Source organism: Tribolium madens, unplaced genomic scaffold (genome assembly GCF_015345945.1).
Source record: "Tribolium madens isolate multiple individuals breed KSU strain unplaced genomic scaffold, Tmad_KSU_1.1 Scaffold_19;HRSCAF=116;Tcas5.2_LG9, whole genome shotgun sequence".
Lineage (NCBI taxonomy): Eukaryota > Metazoa > Arthropoda > Insecta > Coleoptera > Tenebrionidae > Tribolium > Tribolium madens.
In genome coordinates, this window is record NW_025400983.1 from 4,572,859 (window position 1) to 4,593,537 (window position 20,679).

The following is a 20,679-nucleotide window of genomic DNA, read 5'->3' on the forward strand; positions in this document are numbered from 1 at the left end:
TAGTGTTTGGATAAAATTTTGCAAACTAAATGAGCCTTTGGTTAAAATATGAAAAGTTGAGCAAAACAAGCTAAAAATAATATCAACCTCAGTTTCATTTTTTAGTTTATTAGGTTGTTTAAACGATTTTTTGTAACTTTTTTTTGACATTATTTCAAAGACGTGCTTAGATATTCAAAAAAGACAAAAAATAACACCATTTTTAGTCTATTTCCTTGAATTTTTGACTTGTTTTAACGAAATCTTTCAAGTACTTAATTGTATTTCTAGATGAAAAATGAACCTACTAAAGCATTAAAAAAAAACAAATGCAAATTGTCATTTTCGACCCTATTTGTGTACTTGTGAACTATTTTCAACCAACTCGGTGGTTTTTCTATTATTTTTTTTTTTTCAAAAATTTGACGAAATAATCAAGTTTCTGGATAAAAAATGTGAAAAAACCTTGAAAAAAATGCAAAAATAAGTCAATGTTGCCAACTTAGTTAGATAGTTTTTTGTTGTTTTTTCTTATTTTTAAAATGACAATAAACTTTGAACCTTATAGCAACGCAAAATAATAAATGAATTTTAATATTGAAAGAGAAAAAAATTAGGATTATTTAAACAGTTCTGCTTTTTTTCTTAAACGCTCAAGCTTGAAAAAAAGTGCATTCATTTTTATGCTTAGATGAAGTCTTTTATAACCATAAAGAGTTAGTTCGATACTTTTGAATCACTCGTAAAAAGCTAAATTGTGAATTAAAATTCAAAAATTTCTCTAAAAATAAATCCCAGATAAAACCACACAGATAAAGATAAAATTTTTAATTTTCTCCCTTTTGTTTTATTTGAACAAAAAGATATTTGTTTATTTGTAATTTAGTTTTAATTTATTTCCTCTTTGACAGGGCATTACGCGCTCACTTTATGAGCGCTTTGATCACGTCATAAAGTCATTTACGGTCGAAAAAAGCCCTTAATCGCCTCTAAGAATGAAAAAAGCAGAGTTAGAGAAATAAACTTATTTTGCAAGCAAAGTTGTTAGAAGCGCATCGGCAACTTTTTCAGAAATCCATCAATTTGTTGACGTTTCCTCAAACAAGCAAAACGTCTCGAAGCATCCATTTATAATTTAATTAAGCCTGAAACGGCCTCTTCTTGCACTAATCCACTCCGACATGGAAATGACGTCCGTTTAATTACTTCCACGTTTTTTATCGCCGATCCTGAAAAGGCTAAACGAGTTTTCAGCCGTTTCAGTAATTATATTAACCGAGAAACAATAACAGATTTGTTACAATTTATCATTCCGATTGCGTAACGCGATTTCTTAACAGTGGAGGCACTTCATCGGATTTGATTCGAATATGAAATTTATTGCGAAAGTCGCTCGTTATACCCACTAAAGGAAATTATTACTTTCTAACGAGAAGTGTCTCTGATATTTTGCAATTATTGCAGAAAAATCTTTTCGGCTAAGAATTTCAGAGTTCACCTTGAGGAGGAAAAGTTCAGAGAGCATAATGCCCTGACTGCGGGCCACGCTCGTCTTTCTTTTGTTCTGTCATTAAACATGCGTGCCATGGCGTGTTATAAATTCACGTGAAGGTCGAGGATGGCCTCCGAATGTTGAAGGCAGACACGCAGTGAAAATTTTCAGAAGGATTTGATTTGCTTTCACGAAATGATGAGTTTAATTAGCACTTAACATGAGAACTTATTTACACAGATTCGAATGATATTGATTTTTAATGAGAGAGATCGAGAAAGAATTGTGTTTACAATTGGAGAAAAATCCTGACCACAAAACCTTCACACTACGGAAGAAAAAATGATAAATTAGCTTGTTTTTGCCCGCTTAGTCAGGCATTGAAGTTTCCACGATCTCTGTGCTAGACTAGCATTGAAGTCTCCAATAAATTACGTTGTAATTAACTTTTTCAGAATGTAAAACGACCGAAATGCCTGAAAAGTTTGTGTCTTAATCGGCATTGAGCTCTCGAATAAATTACCAGTAGGTAATTAATTTAATCCTCAGTGAGGATTAATAAAAAAAATCAAGTTCCTGAAAAAACTGTCTCTGAATAGAAATTGAGACAAAACTGGAGGATTATTAGCTTCAGTTTCGTTGATATTTAGATAATTAAACAGTTTTTTTATTTCCTCCGAAAGTGACAAAAAGTACTGAAATTTTCGGAAATATCAATGCAAAATAAGGATTCAAATGTAGTGATTTCAATGCCACGTAAACTCATGAGCCCAATAAAATAAAAGATTTTTTTTCCAAATCACAGATTGCCACAAAGAAAACAGTTTGATAGTCTCTGAAATGCTATAAAACGTAAATTATTAGAAGTATTTATCAAAAATTTAAAATTAAACGATAGAAATAACAAAAATTTTGGAGAGAAACGTGCTAAAACGCTTAAAAATTAAAAAATAATAGGTATAATTTTCGAATCAATTCGTTATTTTTTTTTTTGGTTTATTTTAGCATATAATAATTATAATTAATTAATTAATAATTAATAAAATCCTCAGTGAAGATTAATAAAAAAATTTAAGTTCCTGAAAAAACTGTCTCTGAATAGAATTTGGGACAAAACTGGAGGATTATTAGTCAGTGCTCAAGACACAAACTCGAAGAATAAAAGAACTGAAATTCCTGAAAAATTTGTGTTCTAGTCGGCATTGAGTTTTCCAATAAATTACCAATACTCTATTACATCTTGAATGAGAATTAATTGAGAAATTTATATAAATTCCTGAAAAATGGTTGTTCTAGTCTCTAAATGAAAACTAGAGTATTAGAACGCAAACTCGGTAACAGCAATGCTCAAGACATTAAAAAAAACTGAGATAATTATTTCTTTTCAGTATATTTGGTTTTTTTAGGACAAAATGACCATAGACGTATTTGTAGGTGGAATTCTTTTTGATTTTTTCACAATAACACAAACAGTTTTAGAGATATTAATGCTAAATTAAAATACAACTCAGTAACATCAATGCCAAATGACAAAATGAACTTAAAAAAATAATTCTAGCACAATTACTTGGGTATTTACAAGTATTTATTATTATGGTACTGCAAAAAATTCAAAAAAAAAAAAACTCAAAGATATGATCTGTGTGGTGGTCTAGCATTGAAGTCTCTAATAAATTATGTTGTAATTAACTTTCAGAATGTAAAACGACTGAAATGCCTGAAAAATGTCTGTTCTAGTCTCCAATAAATTACTAGTAATTAATTAAATTCTGAATAAAGATTAATGAAGAAATTTATACAAATTCCTGAAAAACTGTCGTTATAGTCTCTGAATGGAAATTAAGACAAAACTAGAGCATTAGAACGCAAACTCGGTAACAGCAATGCTCAAGACACAAATTCAAACATTATAAGAACTGAATTAATTACTTCTTTTCAGCACAAAAAGACCACAGACGTATTTTTAGATGCAATTATTTTTGATTTTTTCGCCTTAAAACAAACAGTTTTAAATTAGAGATATTAATATCTACTAAATTAAAATACAACTCGGTTATATCAATGTCAAATGACAAAATGAACTTAAAGAAAATAATTCTAGCACAATTATGTGGGTATTTACCTACAAGTATTTATTATTATGGTACTGCAAAAAAATTAAAAAAAAACTTAAAGAAATGCTCTGTGTGGTAGTCTAGCATTGAAGTCTCTTATAAATTATGTTGTAATTAACTTTTTCAGAATGTAAAACGACCGAAATGCATGAAAAATTTGTGTTCTAGTCGGCATTGAGCTCTCCAATAAATTACCAGTAATTAATTAAATCCTTAGTGAAGATTAATAAAGAAATTTATACGGCCAATAGACAAATTCTCTGAATAGAAATTGAGACAAAACAAGAAACAAACCCAAAGATTTAAAAAACTGAAATAATTACTTCCATCCATTATGTTTTTTTTTCAGAATAAATAAATGACCATGTAGACGTATTTGTATACGTATACAATTTTGTATATGTATACATTTTTTTTTAATTTTTTGCAAAAAAACAAATTTTTTTGAAGATATTAAATTAGAATACAACTCAGTTGACAAAAGGAACTTAAACAAAATAATTCTAGGACAATTATGTGGATATTTACAAGTACATATTTATTATTATTGTACTGCAAAAAATTTAAAAAAAAACTCAAGGAAGCTCGTATGATCTGTGTAGTAGTCTCTAATAAATAAGGTTGCAATTAACTTTTTCAGAATGTAAAACGATCGAAGAGCCTGAAAAATAATTTGTGTTCTAGTCGGCATTGAACCTTCCAATAAATTACCACTAATTAATTAAATCCTGTATGAAGATTAATAAAGAAATTTATACAAATTCCTTAAAAACTCTCGTTCTAGCCTCTGAATAGAAATTAAGACAAAACTAGAGTATCAGAACGCAAACTCGGTGACAGCAATGTTTAAAACGTGAACCCAAACATTTAAAAAAAAAACAGAAATAATTACTTCCTTTCAGTATTTTTCGTTTTTTCAGAAGACAATGACCCTTAACGTGCTTGTATACATATTTAAATCTTTTTCATTATTTTTACATTAAAACAAACATTTCCGAAGATATTAATATTGAATTAGAATACAACTCGGTGACATCAATGCCAAATGACAAAATGAACCCAAAGAAAATTATTATTTTTATTATAAGTCTAGCACAAATAGGTCACAATTCTATGAGAATTTATTGTTATGTTGAGCAACTGTAAAAAATAAACAAGAAACTTAAAAACATCAGTGATAAATAAAATACAAACAAACCCAAACATTAAAAAACTGAAATAATTACATACTTTCATTACGTTTTTTCACTTTCTTTCAGAAGAAAATAACCCTTGACATAGACGTAATTGCGTATTCACTTCTGTTTAATGTTTTACATTAAAACAAAAAATTTTTGGAGAAATTAATCCTAAATTAGAATACAAACTCAATGCCAAATTTAATGTCAAAGAAAACAATTATTTTTAGCACAAATCGACTACAATTCTGTAGGTCTCTATTATATTGCTGTCAGAAAACGTAAAACTCAAAACAAAACAAAAAGATCAAAGATTTTAATGATAAATAGGACACAAACTTGGTGACATCAACGCCACGTCAGGACACAAACCCGAGAAAGAGAGTAGATTTTTGTTACTTGTTTTTGGTCGAATTCGAGTTAAATTAACGCTAAATTAGGCCAGCAACGTGGTGATATCAACGTCCGATCACTTCCCAAGCCAACCACCCATAAACTCCCTTGCAACCCGATCGCATCGCCGGCGCAATTTGATATTTATCTCTTGTATTCAGTCATCGAACTCCCCATAAAATAATGACCTAGCAATAAAAGCCTTCTTGGTCTTTCGTAGGCGCACCGTCTCGTCCGCGATGCTGGGATGAATTCGCCGCTCCCGCAGAGTCCCCGGACCCGCAGGCCATCCGGGGGTCGTCGTCCCCCGACACACCTCCACTCGGACTGTCCCCCGGAACCAGAGGACTGCGACTCGCCCGGTCTGGGACAAAGATCGGTCTCTCTGGTAAGTGACGAGTCACGAAATCGTGCATGGAGAGGTTGCAGAGCGTGCGAACTTAATTGGAGGATATACAGCGTCACTGTCAAGGTTTCGTTGACCCTTTCCGGGACTAAATCGCGAAAAAACTGGTGCAGGTCACGTGGGAGGCGAGGTTGCAGAGAAATTCAAAGAAGCGAAGGCCGAATTCTTGGGTCGAGTGATCTATGAGCTTTTACTGACAAGTAGCAGGAAAAAATTTGAATGTAAATAATAAAAAACTTATGCCGTGGAAAATTGCAAGACATTTTTAAGATAGCCTTGCTTGCATAACAAAGAAAAAATTAAATTATGATAATTAACGGTTGCACAAAATTTTAGGAAACTTCAATGCCAAATAAAGAACTAACAACGAAAAAAACCATTTGAATTGTTTCTCCATCTTCATATTATACAAAGTGTTCCCATAAAGTTTTTGTGTCAAAACATGGGTAAATAAAGCAGAAACTTTGTGTTTAATGCTTATTTTATTGAAGATTGGGAGATTTCAATGATAGATTACGACACAATTTCTTCAACACTTAACCGTTTTTGTCACGATCATAATTAATTCATGCAATTATTATTAATGATTTATTTAATTATGATGTTGTGTAGGATGTGATAATAAATAAATTTTTTTCAATTCCTCAACGGAACATTGATTTCCTATTTCTTTTTTTCTTTTTCATATTTCTATATTTCTTTTCAACTCGTGTTAAGAAGGTTTTAGGCAATTTTCCGAGTCCAAAAACGTCTTTTGAAAACATTAAAGTCAAACTCAAGATTTTATCTATTTTTCTCTTACAGCATAAATACAGGGTGTCCCAGCAACTTAAAAAAGTCAACTAGTGAACTTTAAATGATAAAATTAAGTAAAAATTATATAGGACATTGATAGATACTAATCTAGTGCATCACCTAAAATTATTTTCAACCCTACAGCATGTCCCAAAAATAAGTTACGATACAAATTTGTGTTTTTTTAAATGAAACACCGTATGTTTCTTAGCATTTTTGGATGTAGCCTTTTAAAACAATGTTTTTACGCTAAACTTTTATTAGTCGGTTTCGCTTAGTTTTAGAAATAAGACGTTTTTTTGAAGAAAACATCCAGTTTTTAAAAATTCATTAGACAAAAACTAAGACAGCTAGAACAAGACTTTTCTTACTTCTGTAAAGAAGAAAGTACAGAATTTAAAGCTGTAGCAATTTTTTAGTGTTTTGCATTTGTAAAGATTAATAAATTAAGAAGTTTGTTAAAAGTTAAATAACTTTAAAAATTTAAATAAAATACCCTATTTTTTATTTTTGCATCTAATACAGAGTGGTTATAAATGATTTTCATCTAGCCAACTTTGGAATTTTTTTGCATGTAACTTTATTTGTGCCGCTCTACTTTTTTGAAAGTTCTAGTTCTGTCATTAGTGTCACTTATTAGTTAATAATAATTTTTGTTTCAACTAATTTCCAATAATAATTGATAATAATGTATACTTTGGAAGAAAACAAGTTTATAATTGAAGTCTATTTTAGTAGCTTAGTAAACGGCAATTTTTTAATTTTGAGGAGGTACCCCTATTTTCGTAAGGTGGCATTTTTTATTTTACATGGAAAATTCAAAGCTGGCTAGATGAAAATCATTTATAACCACTCTGTAGATTGATAAATTGTCTATCTAAAAAAATAAACTTTTAATGTCTGATAAATGAAAAGATATTGTTAATGCTATGGCAACAATAGTAATTCCACCACGGATCACTTATCCTGTAAAAATGGTTATAAATACTGAAATTCAAATTATTTTATTGTAAAAATAAAGAATAATGGATTCAGTTTAACACAAATGTGATTATTAAGTGATATTTCTTCCATCTCTTGTGCAACTGTGCACTTTTTGGCTACTGAAACAATAATAATTATTTTTTTTAATGTTTTACATTAAATATCTTTGTAGTTATTGATTATACCAACCTAAAAGTATATAATTTTAGAAAGACAATTTAATAATCTTTTAAATGCAAAAACAATAAATAGGGTGTTCCATTTAATTTTTTTAAGTTATTGAACTTTTAACAAAAGCTTTCATTTTTTATCTTTGCAAATGCAACACACTAAAAAAATGTTACTTTATACCTTCTTTGCGGTAGTAAAAAAATATTTCTAGGTGTCTTAGTTTTTGTGTAATACATTTTTAAAAAGTGCATGTTTTCGGTCTTATTTTTAAAACTAAGCAAAATCGACCAATAAAAATTTAGCAGCTTAAAAGCCTTGTTATAAAAATCTACATCCAAAAATGCCAAGAAACATATCGTGTTTCATTTAAAAAAACACAAGTTTGTATTGTAACTTATTTTTGAGACACACTGTACAGTTGAAAATAATTTTAGGTGATGGACTAGATTATTATCTATCAATGTCCGATATATGTTTTTTAAATTTTACGATTTAAAGGTCACTAATGTACTTTTTCAATTCGCTGGGACACCCTGTATGTAAAATGCCAGCCCACCTTATTCATCATGTAAATCCGACCTACATTTGAAGTCAAATTATGAGCGATTTCAATGCCACATTAGACCACATTCTTTCGTATTATTAACATTTTTATTAATTTCGCAATTTTTAACTTTCTCGCAGTTTCCTTCGTCTCAGAAATTTATCTATTTGTAATTTAATCTTGTCGGAGTTTTTCCTTCCCGATCGTGCAACAAGCCGAGTTTACGATCACGTCTTCGTCATTTACTCGTACGGGGAAGAAGTTAACGGCCACAAAACACTATCATCGCTAATAAAAAAATCAAAAAATTCCCACAAACACTTCGCTCTTCGCTATCGCCCATTTTTGGGATCGGTGCATTTTTCTCGCGACATTCCTTCGTCGGTCGCAAAACCGGTGCATCGGCTCGCATCTGTTTCAAGTGAACCGCAATTAACCGGCGAATACAGACATCAGGAGAGTCCCGATAACGGCGACAGTTAGCTCAGCTTCCGCAAGTTGTTGTAATCAGTGACACGATTTCCAAATCGGGGGGTTTCGACAAGAAGTCGAAGATTGGGTGTGGGCGGGTTATTTGTCGACAGATCGTTATTAGATTCCGCACTAATTAACATACAGGAGGTCGCTGGCGCCGCAGCGTGGGCACCAGCATTGTCTCCTAACCCACCCAGCCGGAATTCGACGTTTTCAGCACTTTCCCTTTCGAAAAATCGAGGAAATTCCAGGCCAAGTTTTGGCGCCTAACCTGGCGTTGAAGTCTCCAAGTATTTTTCCATTTATGTTCAAACTTCATAAAAATTTTTGATACAACAGACAAAAAATCGAAAACAAAAACAATATGCCGCTTCCTAATTTGAAATTGAAGCCTAGGTATTTAAACAAAATCTCTACCGGAACACTTCTCTTCACCAATAATCTCAAAAAAAATTAAACAACCCAAAAATACTTGTAAAACCTTGAAATATTGTTTTTTAGTAAAATAATAAACAAATGAAACTTAAAACCATCATAGGACACCATATGATACCTAAAAGTTTAAAAAAAAAAATACAAATGTTCAGAATATTTAATCTGTTACTGAAATCTCAATTTGCCAAAATTTTTATTTTGGCGCTTTTCTTTACATCTAAGAAGGTTATCTCAAAAATTTCAGCAAAACAAGGAAATCAGTTTGATAAAAAATTGAAACAGAAATATTTCTTCTGGCATTGAAATCACCAAGAATTTTGACTATATTTTTATTTTAGAGCATTTCTCTTCAAAACTCATAGAAATTTTTATCACAATAAACAAAAACTCAAAAAAACAAAAAAAAAATAAAACAATTTCCTAATTTGGCATAAAAGTTTCCATAAGTTTAGACAAAATCTCCACCTTTTCCGTTTTGGGAAAAAAAATTTGTAGGTAAATTGTAAATTATAAAAACTATATTTTTATTTTAGAGCATTTCTCTTCAAAATTCATATAAATTCTTATCACAATAAACAAAAACTCAAAAAAACAAAAAAAAAAAATAAAACATAATTTCCTAATTTGGCATAAAAAGTTTCCATAAGTTTAGACAAAATCTCCACTTTCTCAGTTTTGGGAAAAAATTTTTGTAGGTAAATTGTAAATTATAAAAACTATATTTTTACTTTAGAGCATTTCTCTTCAAATTCATAGTAATTCTTATCACAATAAACAAAATCTCAAAAAAACAAAAAAAATATTACAAAACACATAGTTTCCTAATTTGGCATAAAAGTTTCCATAAGTTTAGACAAAATCTCTACTTTCTCCGTTTTGGGGAAAAAATTTTTGTAAAAAAATTGTAGGTTAATTGTAAAAACATTTAAAAATGTGCCTAATCTGGCATTGAAATCGTGCCTATATTTTTCCTTTACCGCACTTTGTTCAAAATTCATAAAAAAATTTCATTACAAGTAACATAAACTCAATTTCAGTGTAAAAATTGGAAAAAAAACATAAAACCAAAAACATTTAATTTTCTAATTTGACATTAAAGTTTCCAGAAATTTGGACAAAATCTCCATCTTGGCAATTTTGATAACAATTAATGGCAAGCACAATGGGCAAACCAAACGTTCTGTTCAAAAATGCTTGGAAAAACTGGAAATTAAAATATTTTGGACTAATTTGGCATTGAAAATGCAAACAAAAAAGATTATATTTACCTCAATATAGAAATAAAATCACAGTTCAGTCCAAATATTAATTCTTTTTTCAAAATGTTTAATTTCTTAATCTGCCATTGAAGTCACTACGTTGGTACTTTTTTTCACAAATAATCTCAAAAAAACATTAAGCAAACCAAAAATTCTTGGAAAAAGTTGAAATATTGACACTTAACTTACTTAAACAAATGAAACTTGAAAACCATAGTTTTTATCTGACACCTAAGTTAAAAAAAGTTCATAACATTTAATCTGTTACTGAAATCTTAATTTGACAAAATTTTTATATTGCCATTTTTTTTATAAATAAGTTATCTCAAAAATTCTTGCAAAAACTGAAGCAAAAACATTTAAAAAAATCTGGCCTAAACTGGCATTAAAATCTCTAAGAATTTTGACTATATTGTCATTTTAGCGCATTAGAAATTCTTATAAACAAATAAAATTCAAATCCACTGTCCAGTGTAATACCTGAAAAAAAAACATACAAAAAAATAAGAAACAAATTAATTTCCTAATTTGGCATTAAGGTCTTTAGGAGTTTGGACAAAATCTACACTTTGGCAGTTTTGTTTACAATTAAACGCAAACACAATGGGCATTCCGTTCAAAAATGCTTGGACAAACTGAAAATTGAAACTTTTGAAGGCTAATCTGCCATTGAAGTTTTAAAGAATTTTGATTGTTTTCAGTTCAGTTCAGTTATTGAAATAGTTTTAGAAATTCTGATCTCAATAAACAAATAAAACCACAGTTTTATACAAATTTTGAAAAATAAAATAAAATTTGTTTTCAAAACGTTTAATTTCCTAATCTGGTATTGAAGTTTCCATAGTTTGACAAAATTTTTACTTTGGCACTTTTCTTTAGAAATAATCGCAGAAATCGTAACATTATCATGCAGAAAAATTTTTGAAATAGAGAGACAAATATCAAAAAATATTGGGGCTTTAAAGAATTTCAACAATATTTCTACTTCTGTTTCAAAATTCACAACAAGCAAGACCAGAGTCAAAAAAATATAAGAAAATAAAGAAAAATACAAAATATTTACTTTCTTAATTTAACATTAAGGTCTAGACAGTCTAGACATTTGTCCAAAATCTGCACTTTAGGACTTTAGTTTAGCTAACCACGATAACAAACTAAACAATTTTTTTGCAAAAAACTGAAATAGAAAGAATTTTCAAAAATTTGTGGCGTAATCTAGCATTGAAGTCTCCCCGAAAACCAAAGAATTAGTGCACTTTCGGCGCTTTTCTCCTCAAACCGGAAAAGCTACAAAACTCATTATCACCATAATTGCTTTCAAATGCCAGATATTTCACACTTTTACTAAGAAAATCACTTCTTGCACAACTCTCGCTAAATGAAGAATCATCTCGCCGCCAGCCATCTATAATTAAAAGGCGTGGAATTAAATCGTGCAATTGAATTATCTCGAGGCTGTTTTGTTTCAGACGACTCTCCAGCCAGCTATCATCCAGCCCAGAATGGCTCAACTGGAGACACTCGAAGCCAAGGTAAGGCCGAAATTCCGGGCGCGGATTATCATTTAGTACCGTTAAAGTCGTGACATTTCGTCAGAATTATTGTGTTTTATAGAGTCATTTCGAGCAAGTCGTTTAAAATGTGTTTAATGGGATTTCGTGTCGTGTGGTGAGGCTAGCTGAGAGGCAATTAGCGAGTTGCGAGGACTAAATTGGCGCGATGGGAGTACTAATACGTACTAGGAGTAATTAGAGAAGAATTTCAGGAGTTTAGTTAATAGCGTTTCGTAATTACGGGTGCTTTATGGGGTCACAACAAAATTTGAAAAAAGTAGTACCGTGATTCGTGGTACCAATTTGATTATGTATTTCACTCTTCTCAACTTGAGTTATTGGTTGTAAAATTAACAATCCAGTGTGAGTTTCACCAATTAAAAAATAATAGGAATGATATTTTTATAATGAAGAAACGTGCGAATTTACAGCTTGGTACCAATTTTCGATTCCTGATGTCATAAAAAACACCTTCAAATTATACAGGGTGTCCCACCTAAGACTAATATCTCTATAATAATACTGTGAGATCAAAAATTATTTTGGTCAAGGGTGGCATGGAATGTAAAACAAATTTAAAAAAATTACATTAAAACGCTAACACTTTTCATGTTTTTTTTTTTTAATTGGCTTGGACAATTTAAGCTTTTATTAGACGCAACCACACTTTTTTTGACATAACAATTATTATAAAATCCATGTCCACCCTTGACCAAGATACTTTTTGATCTCACGGTAGTAAATTGAAAAAATTTGTTTTAATATAATATTTTTTATCTTGAAGTAATTTTATTAAGACTAATTGAATCTCCACCTTCTAATTTGCCTACATTTTAAATTTCATAAAAATCCGTTGGCAAATAACAGATATTTGATACAAAAGTCTTACGTGAGACACCCTGTATTATAATTCCTTATATTCATTTTACTTACTTTTGGTTTCCTATACACATTATTCTACTACACTTTCTATATGTGCATTTTTCTCTTTCAATAATTATTTGAATTATTAGTTTTCGAAATTTGTTTGGAGTAAATTAATGGAAAAAAAAACTTACCTTTTATTTTATATTTTTATTTGGCTTAAAAACAAAAATAGTTTTTTATAAGTTCTAATATAACTTTCAATATACGAAATTTACAAAATAAAAAAAAGTTTTTATTTATTTTTACATATAGGTAGAGTATATAATTATTATCTTTCCTTATGTTTCATTTTACTTACCTTTTGTTTTCCTATACAGGGGGCGCCAGAACTCGCGCCCCAGAAAAAAATTTCAGGTAAGGTAAGGTACCAGGAACATGAATAAAATGTTTAAAAAATTCTATCTGTCAAAAAATTTTGACATTTATTTTTTGACATTTGACATTTGACATTTTTTTATATCTATTTAATGATACTGGTGATCTTGTATATGTTTTTTTACATTTATTTAGTAAAGAGACAAAAATTTTGACAATAAAAGTCACAAATAACATTAAACAGAATTACAATTTAGGATACAGCTTCCTTGCAAAAAACTTGGAAAATTTTTTTTCCAACAGAAATAAATAGAGTCAAAGGGCAAACTTTAAACCCTCGTAACTTCGAAATTTTTATAGATAAAATTTTTTTAACATTTTTTCCATGTTCCTGGTATCCTACCTTATATGGCATTTTTCTCTGGAGCGCGAGTTCTGGCGCACCCTGTATACGTTTATCTATTGCACTTCTATGTGCAAGACTGCAAGATGAACAGTTTTTCGTTTTCAATCGTTTCGTTATCAATGTTCTATTCTTTCCACAGCCTACCTTCTTTAATTTAATTTTCAAATTGCCTAAAATTTTTAAGCTAAATTTTTATTGGTCGATTTTGCTTAGTTTTAAAAATAAGACGGTTTTATTTGACGAAAAAAAAAATTTTCTTTTTACTACGGCAAAGAAGAAGGTACAAGCTTTAAGGTTGTAACAGTTTTTTAGTGTGTTGTCTTTGCAAAGATAAAAAAATGGAGACGATCGTTAAAAAATCGATAACTTAAAAAATTCAAATGGAACACCCTATTTATTGTTTTTGATATAAAAGATTATTAATTTGTCTTTTTAACATTATTTACTTTTAAGTGTTTATAATCCATAACTAAAAAGATATTTAACGTTAAACATAAAAAAATAATTACTATTGTTTCAGTAGCCAAAAAGTGCACAGTTGCACAAGAGATGGAAGAAATATCACTTAATAATCACATTTGTGTTAATATGAATCCATTACCCTTTATTTTTACAATAAAATAATTCGAATTTCAGTAATTATAACGACTTTAACAATCTCTGGATAAATCAACGGATAAGTGATTAAGGCATTGTTGCTACAATTAATATTGAATGTTAAATATCTTTTCATTTATCAATTCTAGACATTAAAAGTTTATTTTTTTAGATAGACAATTTATCAATCTATTGGGTGCAAAAAGAAAAAATAAGGTGTTCTATTTAATTTTTTTAGTGATCTAACTTTTAACAAACTTCTTAATTATTATTAATCTTTGCAAATGCAAAACACTAAAAAATTGCTACAACTTAATATTCTGTACTTTCTTCTTTGCAAAAGTAAGAAAAAAGTTGTTCTAGCTGTCTTAGTTTTTGTGTAATACATTTTTAAAAAGTGCATGTTTTCGTCACAAAAAACGTTTTATTTCTAAAACTAGGCGAAATCGACTAATAAAAATTTAGCGTAAAAACATTGTTTTAAAAGGCTATATTCAAAAATGACAAGAAACATACGGTGTTTCATTTAAAAAACACTAAAGTTTGTTTCGTAACTTATTTTTGGGACATGCTGTATAGTTGAAAATAATTTTAGGTGATGCACTAGAATGTCCTATGCATTTTTTTAAATTTTATCATTGAAAGGTCACTAATCGCGGAGACACCCTGTATTTAAAAATAATGGAGTTATGACTTGGAGCGTTTCAGCCTGTATATATTAAAATTGGATTTTTTTTATCTTCAGGTAATTTTATTAATACTAATTAAATCTCCATCTCTTAAGTTTTAAGTACATTTTAAATTTCATAAAAATCCGTTGGCAAATAACAGAAATATTAGACTTGAAAGTCTTACGTGAAACATCCTGTAAACTGGATTTTAAAACAAACAAACAAACAAAAATGCTCAATCTTTCCCAATATGGTAACATCTTTTTCAGGTCCAAACATTAATAGGTGGTACTATTTATTAGAAACACCTTTACACCGAAAGATATCACAAATTTCGCAACAGTTTTGCAAAAATTCCGGTGCGTTGGTGGTACGATAAGTGGCAATTTCGCGACTTAATAGTAGGCTTATCCTTGTGTAACTAAGTACCATCTTCCACCCTCGCCACCTTTCTTCCATAAATCATGCTTTGTTTCTGTTTATCCAAGAGGATGTTTCTCGACAGCGCCTCCTATTAATAGCAATGATTTATAAATCCGAGCACCGACTCCGGTACTACATAAACATTCCACTCTATTGTGTTTTAGGGCATGTGGGTGGGTGGTTGCGAAGTCAGCTTTTGCTGACCTGCAACGCCTCGGGTTAAACAGGTCCATGCATATTCTACACAAAGAAATTTTTTCGTCTTGTAGATGGCCAGTATCGAGGTGTCCCTCTCGAGCACACCCAGACGCAAAAAGAACATCACTGGGATTAACGCCTCGATCAGATCTATCCCCAAAGAAATCGCAGCGAAGGAGTTAGAGACTTTGAGAAATGCCTTGCGAGACAAGGAAAATATTATACAAAGTTTGAAAGGACAACTGACAATCCCAGGATTGAGGTTGTCACAAATGAGGAACCCCGCGAACAGCAATCGAGATTTGACAGAAATCGAGAAAAAACAAGCCGAAGAGAGACTCAACCGACTCAAAACAGACGTCGATAACAAGAGATTGGCCATTAAGAACCTCAAAATGGCGCTGGAACGGCTGGATATCACCGAGTAAGGAGTGGTACCACTATACAGGGGGCGCCAGAACTCGCGCCCCAGAGAAAAATTCCATGTAGGGTAAAATACCAGGAACATGGAAAAAACTCTATCTATAGAAATTTCGAAATTATGAGACTTTAAATTTTGCACTTTGACTCTATTTATTTCGGAAAAACAATTTTCAAAATTTTTGTAAATAATTGTAACTCTGTTTAATGTTATTTGTGGTTTTATTGGCAAAATTTTTGGATTTTTACTAGATAATTATAAAAAACATATACAAGATCATCAGTGTCATTAAATAGACAAAAAAATTTAAAATATGAAAAAAGATTTTGACAGAGAATTTTTTAAACATTTTTTTCGTGTTCCTGGTATCTTAACTTACTTGAAATTCTTCTCTGGGGCATGAGTTCTGACACACCCTCTATATCTCTTTCAGTATTTTATTTTTTATAATTAATTATTAGGAAACATCAGTGGCAAACTTACCAAAACATTAAAACACAATTATTATGTAGTTTGCTTCAACTATTTTTGAATTGTCAGTTTAAAAAAACTGTATGCTACATATTTATGCATAAATTTTTAGGAATGGTTAATTTTTGATAAAAATTGAGAACATTTGTAGAATCGTGTCAAAAATTTAATAATTATTATACGAGTAATCCCAATTTTCATTTTTTTTTTTCATAATATTTTCAGTTTTTATTTTTTGTGTTATATTTTAGTAGATGTACCTACCTCAATGTTATTATAATTATTTACTAATAATAACAGAAATTCTATAACATTTTATTTATTATTTTTAATTTTCTTTATTTTTTATTATTTTATACGTGCATGTTTTAACGTGTGATTAATAAAACATAAAATTATTTTTTTAGTTAATCTAAAATTAATATGAATGTTGCATCTTTGAAAATCTGAACATATAAAAGTTAGTACAATTTTTTGCAATTTTGAGAGTAACTAAATCTCTTTGAATCATTCCATGCATATTAAAAGCCTCCAAATGTAAAAAAATAGTTTTTTTTATAAAAATGGTATATCTACTTGGTGAACAGAAAGAATAGAACTAAATGTTTTTTGCTTAAACCATTTATTTAAAAAAAAGATGTATGATAAAGAAGGTACTATAAAAATGTGGCGTTTTCGTTTTCGAGTTTTGTAAAATGGTTTATTTTTTAAATAGTGACCCACTATATTTTTTTACAAAGACTAATCAAAACATTACAATTATCTACATTTTATTCAGTTTTTATTGAATTTTGAACAAAAATCGATAACGCAAAACCAAAACAAAATTTAATTCTCAAAACACGACCACATTTTTTATAACACTTTTTAATTTAATATAAACGCTTGGTTTCATATTTTTGTTCACCCCGTTTAACTGCCTATATCTACATATTTACATAATACAGGATATTTATAAAAGAACGTATATTAAGAGTATCATAAAAAAATTGAACGTTATATTTGACATAGATTGTTACGCTAATAAACAATTAAAATATTTAGGATCTATTAGATTTCACAACATACCTGATATGTTTTCTTTAATAAACACTCTGTATATTAAAAAATGTTCAAAAATGTTTGGAAAACATCGAAAATCTAATAAGTAATCAAAGTTTTGCAAATTGTGTTTTTTTATCTCCTCCAGTTTGTTGTATTGCATTTTAAAAGTGTACTTATTATCTCAATTATTTACATAAACTTTTACATATTTATTTATTATTTAAATTCACCACTATTTGCCAACCTGTGTAAAGTTCCAATTTGTTACAAAGCACTAAATTATTTTATAAAATTAATGGACAAACTAATTTTTTTAAAAATTGAAAACATAATAAACGAACGTTCAAATATTTGAATTTTTCAATTACAACGTATAATCATAATGTAATCTTTTTTGTAGGTATATTTAAAAAGACCTTCAAAAATTTAAATCGATCCTACTTGCAAGCTTTTTTTTTACAAAACTACTATCTTTTTAAAAAAATATGAAAAAGTAAATTTTTTGAATAAAATAAAAAAACAGTAAAAAATGTTCAAGCATTTTTATTTGAAAAGTTTTAAAATTGTAACAGAAATTATTTCAAGACACATACGTGTTCATAAAATTTTTACAACACTTTTGATATGTGTTCTTTTAACACTTTATATGTAGGTATACAGAGTGCGCCAGAACTTGCACCCAAGGTAAGATAACATGAACATGAAAAAAATGATAAAAAAATTCTATCTACAAGAATTTTAAAATTATGGCAGTTTAAATTTTGCACTTTGACTCAATTTATTTCTGTCGGAAAAATAATTTTCCAAGTTTTTTTGCTACAGGCTACTAGAAGAGGAAACAAGGAAGCTTTTTTTGTACCTTTACTAAAGCATTTAAACAATACAAGATCATCAGTATTATTAAAAAGACATAAAAAAAAATGTCAAATGTCAAATGTTCCTGGTATCTTACATGAAATTTTTCTCTGGAGCGCGAGTTCTGACACAGCCTGTATTTTAATTTTGGTACCACTTAGGGAGTGGCCCTGCAAAAACTTCACCTAATCTATTTTTTCTAGTAACATCGACGTGCGGATCCAGCAGGCCGAGCTGGAGTACCAGTTAGGCCGCGAAGAGCTCAATTTGTTAACACTGCTCGAGGAAACGCGCGCTCTCCAATTATGTCTCGATGAGTCGAATAAAAACTCGTCGGAATCTCATACCCTGTACAGGTACCATCTTCAAACCGTACCAAATCGAGATAGTTTCGTTTTTTTTTTTCTTCCAGTTGTGTTAACGGAAGCGTCCACGTGATTCTTCTAGGTGTCGAGGTCGAGTACGACCCAAAAAGCCCCAAATTCGGGGCCAGTCAGAAGGAGGCAGTACCGGGCTTGTGGATAGATTGGGCACTTGAAGAAACGGGACTGTGTAAAGGTGACAGGTGAGCTTATTAACGCCTGATGTGGGAAAAAACAAATAATCGACTATTATTTTTTCATCGCGATTACGTGGTGGCTATTGTTCCAGTACGAGTCGTACCAACCGGCGGGTACTGTTATTGATACAAAACGTATCTTAATTACTGATCAGAGGTACTTCCAGGCGGATAATTTGGTTTACGTGTGGGAATAGGGGCAGAGAGAGTCATTTTGTTTGCATAATTTGAAGAGTAGTACCTTACAAGTACCCACAAAAAATTACTGGAATGCATAATGTACTTATTTCGAAATTAAACCGTCATTAGCTTGCACTAATTTCCCCAGAAAAAAAAGTAAAGTCATGTTTCTTACTTTGGATAGTTAGATACAGGGTGTTAAAAAAGATTGTAAAACATTTAAGGAGGTAATAGTATGATTCAAAATAAACAAAAAAGTCTTAATAAACGTGGGTCCGCAAAGTAACGGTTTTGGAGATGTCGAATGTAATTTTTTTTAGAATTCCTACTAGAGCTTTTTTTCTTTGTTTGAACAGATTGTAAATAAATGTTTCAAAAAACCAATAATTTTTGATATCTCCGAAATCGTTACTTTGCGGACCCCTGTTTATTAGAACTATTTTCTTTGTTTTGGATGTAGTTACATCCCGAATTATTTTACAATCTTTTTTTAACACCCTGTATAACTTTTATTTTTTTTTTTTGAAAAATCTAAAGTTTGCAGAATTTTTTAAAATTGATTCAAAAGCATGAATATGCGTAATTGGTACTACAAAAACTAAAAGTTAAAAAAAGTGCTTTTTGTTGGTAAACACCGTAGAAAGTACCACGTATTCAATTAAATTTCTTATTAAAGTAACCCACGACTTTGAAATTAATTAATTGAACGTATGGTACTATTTAGGTAAAATTTTTAATACCTACCAAAAAAGGCATGCTTTTCTGTTTTAATATAACAACTATTAGGTACTAAAACAGAAAGTGGTACTGTGGTGGTACCCACATTAATTGCAGTTGTGTAAAGTAACTCTTAACTCTTCTTGACTAATTATTATATTAAACAGTAAAATGCTTTTCCTTTTTATGAAATAAATGCATGAAAAATTGTGAGAATGTTTAGTACCAACTGTGAGAGAAGATGAATATCTTTTTCTGTATCTTCTTTATTTTTCTTTGCTTTTTAGAAAACTGTTTATAGTCAGTTTTTAATTTAGTCAGTACCCAGTTTAAAAGCAAACTTTAGAAATTGGTACTGCCTGCTTTTACTGTAGAATTTAAAAAAAATACCATAATGGAAAGGCTGTTGTTCCGTTTTTATTGTTACAAATTTAAATATTGTCGTATCAACAAGAAATCACTGTCTGGGATTTAGGGATATTCGTGAATAGGTTGCCATAAATTTGGTTAGGTTGGTTTCTGGTGACAAACAAAAGATATCGTAACTAATGTCAAAATTTAGGTTAAGTCACCTGGCAGCTTGTATGGATAATTTAATTGATAGTTGACAGCAGGTTGACAGAAAACGTCAACAACAAGGGGTAACCAACCCTAAGCATTCAAAATTACTTCTGAAAATTCTAGTTACAAACAACATAAAAAAGTTCAAATCCTAGGTGGTAATTGCTTGTTGACAAATCTGTAGATGGTAGAATATTCAATTTTAAGACAAAAGTTTCCTATAAACATATTTCGATTTTTATGTTTTTTATGCTCTGTAACATAAATTTTGAAACTGATTTCACTCAAATTGGTAGTTGTATTGGAAAAACGCAAAAGACCTTTTTTATGAAAAACTTTGAAATTTAGAATTTTGTTGCTGAAAGTGGCAAGAAACTACAGACAAAATAGTTGGAGTATTTTTTACCCTAAACCCACCCAATTTAGAAAGCCTCTGATAAAAAATTTCAACATTTTATCTTTGAATTCGTTTAGGTGTATAAAGGTTATCATCTGTATCAAATTTTTGTAACTTTATCTAAAATGGTTTCGAAAATATTGGATACATATTTTCGATA

General features: G+C 29.9%; 1 protein-coding gene across 1 annotated transcript in view; it reads left to right on the forward strand.

Annotated features, from left to right (window-relative positions):
* LOC123011750 overlaps positions 1-20,679 on the forward strand; it is a 32,728-nt gene that overhangs the window by 5,524 nt on the left and 6,525 nt on the right. Inside the window, exons 2-6 of the mRNA XM_044409368.1 lie at positions 5,377-5,544; positions 11,694-11,756; positions 15,386-15,738; positions 18,309-18,461; positions 18,518-18,670. Coding sequence (XP_044265303.1) covers positions 5,404-5,544; positions 11,694-11,756; positions 15,386-15,738; positions 18,309-18,461; positions 18,518-18,670 — 863 coding nt within the window. The 5' untranslated portion in view covers positions 5,377-5,403. The remainder of the gene's footprint in view (positions 1-5,376; positions 5,545-11,693; positions 11,757-15,385; positions 15,739-18,308; positions 18,462-18,517; positions 18,671-20,679) is intronic.